We start from the raw sequence: 9,072 nt of genomic DNA on the forward strand, positions 1-9,072 counted from the left end.
TCCCAGCCGCCACCCCCCGCCCCCCGGCCACATCCGAGCGAGGGGAGGAGCCGCAGCCGCGCGCCTTAGCAGGGGTGCGGCTCCCCGCGCAGCCGGGCCGGGTCGGGCCCTGCCCTGCCCTGCCCCGCCCCACCTTTCCCTGCCCAGCGAGCTGGCCCGCCCAGAGAAGGCTGGCAACTTCGGAGGGAACCTGTCCCCGAGGGAGAAACCGTGAACTCCTCGGGACTGGGCTCTGGCCCAAAGTTGGAAGAGAAAAGCGCTTACTGCCCGAGCAGACTCGCCCCGTCTCCGCCTGTCCCTGGAGACTCCCCAGATTTAGCGCCACCAGAGGCTCCTACGTGGCCACGGATCCAGTTACTTCTGGATGCTTTGAAAAGGGAGGGAAACTTAGATTATTATGTTTTGTTTTTTACTTAGTTACAAGAATGGATTCTACATGAAAAAGACTGAAACCATTCTTTAGGATTTTTTTTTTTCAGGCTTGTTTTTTAATACTTAACGAGAAAGAGAGAGGCATGTATTGTGAGACTCCCCTGACAGCTGTCACGAGAAAGTTTCAAGTTACTGTAAATGTGCTACCAAGCCATTAGTGGACGCACTGAGAGCTGGTACTTAATAGCAAACATCTCACGTGGCCCCACACACGTGACTAAGCTAGATAGGACTTCACAATGGAGATACAAAAGTCGCAAGAAATTCATTAGAGTACTTAAATGAATTCTTAGAGTTGGTTATTCTTATTTATTAAAATTTTGGACTAATGAAAGCAAATCGCCAAGGGGTTCTCAGCTTCTTTTGGAAGTAAACGATCCTGATACCAACACAGGGGGAGAGAGAGAGAGAGAGAGAAACTGGGCACCAATCTAATTTATAAATATAAATACAAAATAATAAAGTGTGAGCAAATTGAATTCATCAATTTATGATGGGAATAATACACCATTATGTGGACTACCTAGGTGACCTCCTGCAAATTAATAAAGAGTCTTTGTGTGCTCTGTAAGATGAAGATGCAACATGGTAATCATGAGATAATTATAGATTTCATTAGATCCCAGAATCTAATGAGAAACTACATGTAGCGCTAAAGAAATGTTCTTTGTTCCCAACAGAGCTAAAGCTATGGAGATAGAAAACCTATGAATATAATTTGTCCTATTAACAATGGTTATCTGTAAGTGGTTGGATTTGAGGAGATGATTTGCTTTCTTCTTTGTCCTTTTCAGTTTTCCTTTATGGTTTTTAATGACTGCATCACATGTTTATTAAAATGACCCACTTTTACATGGAAACAGTCAGGAATCTTTCACCCCCTTACTGTGACTGTAGGTGACACATGCCACCTGTCTGGGCCTCAGTTTCTTTTTCTGTAAAATGAAGTGGTTGATTTCTAAGACTCCCACCAATTCTAAAACCCTACGATAGTGTGAGTGAGAAAACACTCCAGGACAGGGAAGAAAACAGATGTAGGAAGACATAGGCTAAGTGCTGATTAGGACTTTCAGGGCTTCCTAATGGTTAGATTTCTTGTCATTCCTTTAAAAGTGTTAATTTTCTAGGGGCGCCTGGGTGGCTTAGTTCATTGAGCTTCCAACACTCAGTTTCAGCTCAGGTCATGATATCATGGTTTGTGAATTTGAGCTCCACCTCGGGTTCTGTCTGCACTGAGGATGCCAAACCTGCTTGGGATTCTCTGTCTCTCCTTATGTCTGTCCCTCTCCTGCTCATGCTGTCCCTGTCTCTCTCAAAATAAATAAAATTTAAGAGAAAACTTTATAAAGAGTTACTTATCTAATCAAACAGTATGTGTGCTTTTCAACATTTCTAAATCCCAACAGATATTCTTTGCAGTGGATTTCTATAGCAATCTAACAAAGAGAAAGTTTACCTCTTGGCTTTAGTGACAGCATTATCCTAAGAACTAATTAAAAGCAAGGTGAAACTTTGTTTTAAACTTTTTATTAAGTAACCTCTACAACCAACATGGGGCTTGCAATCACAGCCCCAAGATCAAGAGTTGCATCCTTCCCTGACTGAGCCAGCCAGGCACCTCCAAGCTGAAACTTAAAAAAAATTTCCATTGAGTTTCTGAGGGTAACTTTGTGAGGACTTCGCAAATCTGAAAACTGAGTATCTACTCAAGAAGAGTCAATAATAGGGGTGCCTATTGGGCTCAGTCAGTTAAGCATCCAGCTCTTGGTTTCAGCTCAGGTCATGGTCTCACATTGGTGGGTTCCAGCCCCACTTTGGGCTCCTAGCCGACACTGTGGAGCCTACTTGGATTTCTCTCTCTCCTTCTCTCTCTGCCCCTCCCCTGCTCGCTTGTATAAATAAATAAATTTTTAAATAAAGAAAAGGACAGAATAAGAGAAACATCCAAAAGGTCTGAGCCTGTGGAGGCGTGGAGCAGCATGGAGAAAAAGAGAAGGGACATCTGGCAAAGGGTTGGTCTGGATGAAAAGTCAGAAAACTTGGTTCTTTCCTATTCCCTCTATACAGGAAGTTGATTGGGAAAATCAAGCTAGGCAATAAAGAAAGAATTCCACTTTTCATTGAGCCTGAAATAAAGAAGTCTCATGAATCAGATCTTCCAAGAGTAGTAAGCCCTGGAGGCTAAGCTAAGTAAGCTGTTAACTTTAACTTGGCACACACTAAGCAGGGATAAAGAAAAGGCCAGCATTGAGAAAAACATTGCAGGAAAGTCCATCTGAGCTGGCCGGAAGCAAATGTGAAGCAGGAAGAATTCACTTGGAGCAGCGCCCTCTCTCCTTCTCTCCCCAAGAGTTTGCAACAAATTATCCCCCCACCCAACCCCCAACCCCCATAGATTGACAACACTCCTGGAATTACTATGTGCTCTGATGAGAAACCCTAGACTAGAAATCAGACCACCTTGGTTGTAGGGCCACCCATCCCCCTGCTCTCTGAGCATCAATCTTCTTATCTGTAAAATGTCTTGCCTACCTCCACAGATTTCTGTGAAGATCACCTGAAGCAATATATGAAGGACAGAAATCTGCAAAACACTACGTAAATGTGAGAGATCATATTTATCTATGAATAATAGAAGACCCAACACAAAATCACTTAACCCAAAAAGAAATATACCCTATCTTAGAATAGGAAAGCAGCTCCAGGACTGGTTTCATCAAAAGTCTCTAAAACATCCCCAGGAGCTGAGTGGTCTCCTTTCCTGTCAGCCTCAGGTTTCACTGCTGCCCCCTCATGGCTGCCCCAGATACAGCTCCCACATTCAGGAAGAGCCATCCTGAAGGAGAAGGAATCATTTGGTATCATTTCCAAGTATCATTTATTAAAATCAAGGAACTTTCTATAAAACTTTCCTCAGACAAGACCTCCCCTCAGGTCGCATTGACTAAAACTGAATCACGTGTCCATTGCTAAACCAATCAATGGAAGAGGAATAGGGTTACTATGTTTGCTTTAAGACTAATCAAGATTCACCTCCAGAAAGGATGGAAGGGGTCTCTACTCCCTAATCAGCCTCCCCTGACGCAGGCAGCTACCTTAGACTCCTGAACAAAATCAAACTGTTGCCAGCAAAGAAGAGAAGGCGGAATGACGATTGCGCTGGCAACCAACAAGGTTTGGCGCGGATTAGCCACTACATTCGGTGTCTCCCCTTCTTCCCTAAGTCTTCTCCACTTGCAAGCTTCAAATAAAGCATATTGTCTGCCATTTTTCCTCCAAGCCTACTGGTTCTTGTTACTGGGAAACAGTTAAAATTGTTAGAAATAAGACAGGGTCTCTCACATGTTTCCACTGTGCTGCAGAGAACTGTGGGTTGTATTCCTAGGAGCTTACTGCCTACTTCACCATGAGAATTCTTTGAAATCTGGTGTTTTTAATTTTTAAAAAGGTAGATTTGCATTCTATCCTCTATGCTAGCAGTGTTTCTTTATTATATAATAGAATGTGGTCTTTCTCTTTTACTCACCTTTTACCTTCCTCCATCTTCCCAGTGGAGAAAGGCCACTTGTAAGATAAAAGCTAGTGAAATACACCTTGTGGACCACACACACCTCCAGGCAGCCCAAGTGCCTCTCTTCAACACTTTGCATTGGACCTCAATATAGACCCGAGCTCCTCCTGCCCCACCAGCGGCTCACACACCTACAGCAGCTCCTGCAAATGCACATCCTGTAGAAAGAGCTGCTGCTCTGGCTGCCCCACCGGCTGTGCCAACTGTGCTCAGGGCTGCATCTACAAAGGGGCATCTGACGAGGGTAGCCGCCCGCTATGCCTAATGTCAGGGAGAGCCTCCTCTCTGATGTAAACAGAGCAACGTGTATAAACCTGCAGGTTTTTTTCATACCACCCTGAACCTATCGCTACATTCCTTTTTCTATGAATTATTTGAATGACAAAAAACTTATCTAGACTCCTCTGGCAAAAAATAGGCAGGTAAAATAATATACCTTGTGAGCAAAATAATGCCATCAAAGTTATGCTGTGAAAGGTGATCAGTATAAGCAGGACAAAGTCCAGTCTTTTTAGCATTGTTCTATTCTGAGAGCTTAAAACCTAACCAGTAAAACAGAGTCAGGGCCTGCTGCAGCCACCCCTCCACAACTGGGCCCACACTGAGGCCCTCTGGCTGGCCTTGAGAATGCATCTGGTATCTTTGGGTGGGGTAGTGGGTACAAAAAACTGAGGCAGGGGGTACAGCAGGGAGGGAATACAAACAAGGCATATTCATGGTTGGGTAATAATCATTTTACTCTCTTTCTGGAAAGAAACTATACCTGTTTTATACTAGCAAAAACACCTCCAGATGCTACAAGCACAAATAATGGGGGACAGGTAAGAATGATATTTTAGAATTATAATCAGCAAGGAAAGAATTCCTGTTTGTTTCCCTGGTTAATGGAGATGCTACTACATGAAGTCTATCATCACACCCAGGAAATGGGACTGAGTCTGAGATGGGGCTGTGTAATAAAGCATCTGACTCCAGTTTTGATGCTGACCACTGAAATTTGCAAGCATCACATCCACTTTCACTTTTGTCCCACATGGGGGCGAGCCGATAGGAAAGTCCATGTGACATGAGGGGCGGAGGGGGAGTCCAAATTGCTCAAAATCTTGGCCTGTATGTGGGAACACTGACCAAGTTTCACCCCTTAAACACAATAAAACCCAGGGCCACTTACCTTTCTTTTGCTGAAGTCATTTTTGGACTAGCTTACGTATCTGAACTGCTCTTCCAAAAAGTCTCAATATGTGGATAACAAATTTCTTCCTACCTTCTTGATGCATATGTGGCATCATCAGTCTTGACAGTGAACCAGTTTTGGGTAGATGGGGGTCCATCATGCCTCTGTGAAGTGACTGCAACACCTTGTATATCACACTGGGTTAATGACCAGGAAAATTCTGTCTGGTGTCAAAATATACAAAGAACCAAGACTCCCATAGAGGGAAAGAGCAAAAGATTTTCACTGCTTTATAAGTTCTAACATGTTAATCATCAAGCAGAGGTGCCTAGAATGCAGACCAGGAGGCGGTATTGGAAGAGGCTGTCAAGACTACTGAACTGCACATCTATTTTTCCCTGTGGAGAATCTTTTCCACTCTCTCTGTCTCCCCCGCCCCTCTGTTAACAGAACCTTGATTTCACTTTGAGGAACTCCCTTTCCCAGTCTGCTAATCCTGCCCCTGTGAATTAAGGTGGGTGTTTGATATTGGTTTGGCCAGAGTACTGCATCTCCTTGATCACAGTGACTGTTTCCATGACAGCTACATAATCCAAAGAGTCTTGATTGATATTTGCTAAAGTAGAATTATCAATCCCTGGATCTTCTTGTATCCATCTCCCCTAGTACCACCTTGCAGGGAGAGATCAAATCATTGTGGTAGGCAAATATTTGAACCGGTCATGAATACTTCAATTGCAAGTGAGAGAAACCCAACTCAATTGGTTTCTGCATAGAAATATATCCCAAGGTATTATTTGGGATATCACCTTTTGTCCCACATGTGGGCGAGCTATAAGATCACTGTTTATGGTTGGAGAACATTTGGTGTCTTTTAATTTTTATCTTTTCCTTCTTCCTTCTTCTTCCTTTTTTTTTTCTTTGTTTTCTTTTTTACTTTAGGGTCATAGATAGCTTGGCCATTGGCAAAACCTCTCAAGGAGGGCAGAAACAATTCTGGTTCAGCTTGGTTGGGGGGAGACACTTAGATTTACTCTGCTATGTACCATGGAATCATCTGACTAGGGTTTGGGGGTGGTTAGGCACTGGGGTGTGGCCTAGCAACCCTCTGTTTATTGAGTCTCAAGGTCGTTTCATGTGATCTCTCCCTATAAGTTAACTTGGGCTTCAGCAAAGCATGGTGGCTTCAGGGCAGTTGAACAGCTTACATTGCTTCAGGATTTAGAAGCAAATATTTAAAGAGAACCAAGTGGAAACTAATCTTTTCTGACCTAATCTTTAAAATGGTGAGGCATCACTTTCACTACTTTCTACTGATTATAATCAAATCACTAAGGTTGGTCTAGATTCAAGGGGAGGGTCATAAATGCCACCTCTCCATGGGAGTAGTATCAAGGTCATTTGTAGAAGACAAGTGACATGGGAGAAATTATTGCAGGTGACTTGAAAAATACCATTTGCTACAATAACTATAGTCATAAGATATTAAATTTTAAATTGCAATGTCACGTTATTGATCTACAGTAGGAGACCTACCTTTCCACTCACCCCAGTACTCAGATCTGACAAAAACATCTTTCTCCTCATATTAGGATCTGGTATAATACACTGTCAGGATGTTGTTGGGTATGAATGGAATCAGAGCAGAGGAGCTTAGCTAGTCTTGAAAGGAATTTCCTTTAAGATGGGGCCAATGTTTACAGCATTATCTACGACAACTAAGATATGAAAACGCTACAATTTTTATTATAACTTCACATAACAGACACATTTTCAAAATGCAACCTAATTAAGCACTTAGCACTTTGCATCCTTGCTCCACGACTTGTCTCTGCATGTTATTTAACTCCCAGGGGCTCCTTCCTATCTATAAGGGTAATAACAGCAATTGGTCTTTAAAGATTAAATCACCCATTTTTAAGGGCTTAGTTCAATGACCAACACATAAAAAGTGCTCATTATATACGAGGCCACGTTGGTCAATTTCATGCCTTATTCCAAACGGTGCCATAGATGAATGGATGAAGAAGATGTGTTATATACATACAGTGAAATATCACTTAGCCATAAAAAGGAATGAAATCTTGCCATTTTCAACAACATGGATAGACATAGAAGGTATTATGCTAAGGGAAGTGTGTTGGAGAGGAAAAAAAACAATACTATGATTTCCCGGACATGTGGAATCTAGAACACAAGAAACAAACAAACAGAAACAGTGTTACAGAGAACAAATTGGTGGTTGCTAGAGGGGATTGGTGGGGGGAAGAGTGAGATTGGTGAAGGGGATTAAGAGGCAGAAACTTCCAGCTATAAAATAAATAGGTCACAGGGATGAAAAGTGCAACAAGGGAATATAGTCAACAATATTGCCATAACTTTGTGTGGTGACAGATGGTAACCACACATATCAAGGTAAACTTTTTTTTTTTTGACAGACAGAGAGAGACAGCGTGAGCAGGGGAGGGTCAGAGAGAGAGGGAGACACAGAATCTGAAGCAGGCTCCAGGCTCTGAGCTAGCTGTCAGCACAGAGCCCGATGCAAGGCTCGAACCCACAAATGTGAGATCATGACCTGAGCCGAAGCCGGACACTTAACCAACCGACTGAGCCATCCAGGCGCCCCAAGGTTAACATTTCTTAATGTACATAAATGTTGAATCAATATGTTGTACACCTGAAACTAATATAATATTGTATGTCAACTACACTTCAAATTAAAGAAAGAGACGAGGCCACGTTGGTCAATTTCATGCCTTATTCCAAACAGTGCGTATGTCTCCAGTGGTCAGAACACTCATGTGTGTTTATGTAATTTGTGTCTTTAGTTGACAATGCTGGACAAACACACCTTATTATTTCACCTCGGTTCTCTTTTTCTAGATTCTATAGACCATCTTCTTATGTAACACGATTAAGTTTCTTTGTTTCTCAGTCACATCTCTTCCTTAGACTATATTCTTCTTGACTAGATGAAGATGTCTTGCAAGGTATTTACAGGGTACTTATTGGCCCAAATAACTTACATCAACAGCTGGACTGGTATGTGTACTGGTTTCTCGCTCTCAGAGAGAAACCTGATTTCCAAGTTATGGGACAAATTAGTGTAACATGTGTTTCTGTTCAAAGCCGTTGTTTATTTGGATTGTCTCTAACAAAGGTACTCTTCACATATTTTAAGTATTAACTATATTGAAAACCACATTTAAAGGATATATTCCTTATGCTGTTACTTTTACTTCCTTTGTGGTTTCTTCCATTATGTTAACGCTAAAATTATTATCATAACTTCACATAACAGACACATTTTCAAAATGCAACCTAATTAAGCACTTAGCACTTTGCATCCTTGCTCCACGACTTATTGTCTCTGCATGTTATTTAACTCCCAGGGGCTCCTTCCTATCTATAAGGGTAATAACAGCAATTGGTCTTTAAAGATTAAATCACCCATTTTTAAGGGCTTAGTTCAATGACCAACACATAAAAAGTGCTGATTATATACAGCTTTTCGCCCAGCACCCAACGTCGAAATACACTGTATGCTATATTTTAACCATGCTTTGGAAAATTTGAGGAATTTTCTATGGAGAGTCTTGCTTTCTTCAAAGTCTTTGAATCCCAGCACCACGTAGCAGCAGCGCCCCTGGACCCACCGGGGCTGCAAAGCCACCTCGCACCCGCTCCCGGCCTCCCGGGGGAGGGGCTTCCCGGCTGCCCCGCCGGCCTCCTCCGCCCGCTCGCGGCCGCCGCCAGGGGACGCGCTCCGACCTCCGGTACCGGCAGGCCTGGCGGCGGGGGGACCGCGCTCCGAGCGCGGACTTGAGACCGCGGCCCGGGGAGGTGGCCGGTGGGCCTGGCGGGAGGCGGGGACCGGGAGACCTCGGCGGAGACA

At 43.2% G+C, this 9,072-nt stretch overlaps 1 protein-coding gene across 1 annotated transcript in view; it reads left to right on the forward strand.

Annotated features, from left to right (window-relative positions):
- Positions 1 to 3,579: 3,579 nt before the first annotated feature.
- RP9 (RP9 pre-mRNA splicing factor) overlaps positions 3,580 to 9,072 on the forward strand; it is a 19,584-nt gene continuing 14,091 nt past the window's right edge. The window contains exons 1-2 of the mRNA XM_029918409.1: positions 3,580 to 3,634; positions 8,803 to 9,043. Coding sequence (XP_029774269.1) covers positions 3,580 to 3,634; positions 8,803 to 9,043 — 296 coding nt within the window. The remainder of the gene's footprint in view (positions 3,635 to 8,802; positions 9,044 to 9,072) is intronic.

The sequence above is a fragment of the Suricata suricatta genome, chromosome 2 (assembly GCF_006229205.1).
Source record: "Suricata suricatta isolate VVHF042 chromosome 2, meerkat_22Aug2017_6uvM2_HiC, whole genome shotgun sequence".
NCBI classification, from domain to species: Eukaryota; Metazoa; Chordata; class Mammalia; order Carnivora; family Herpestidae; genus Suricata; species Suricata suricatta.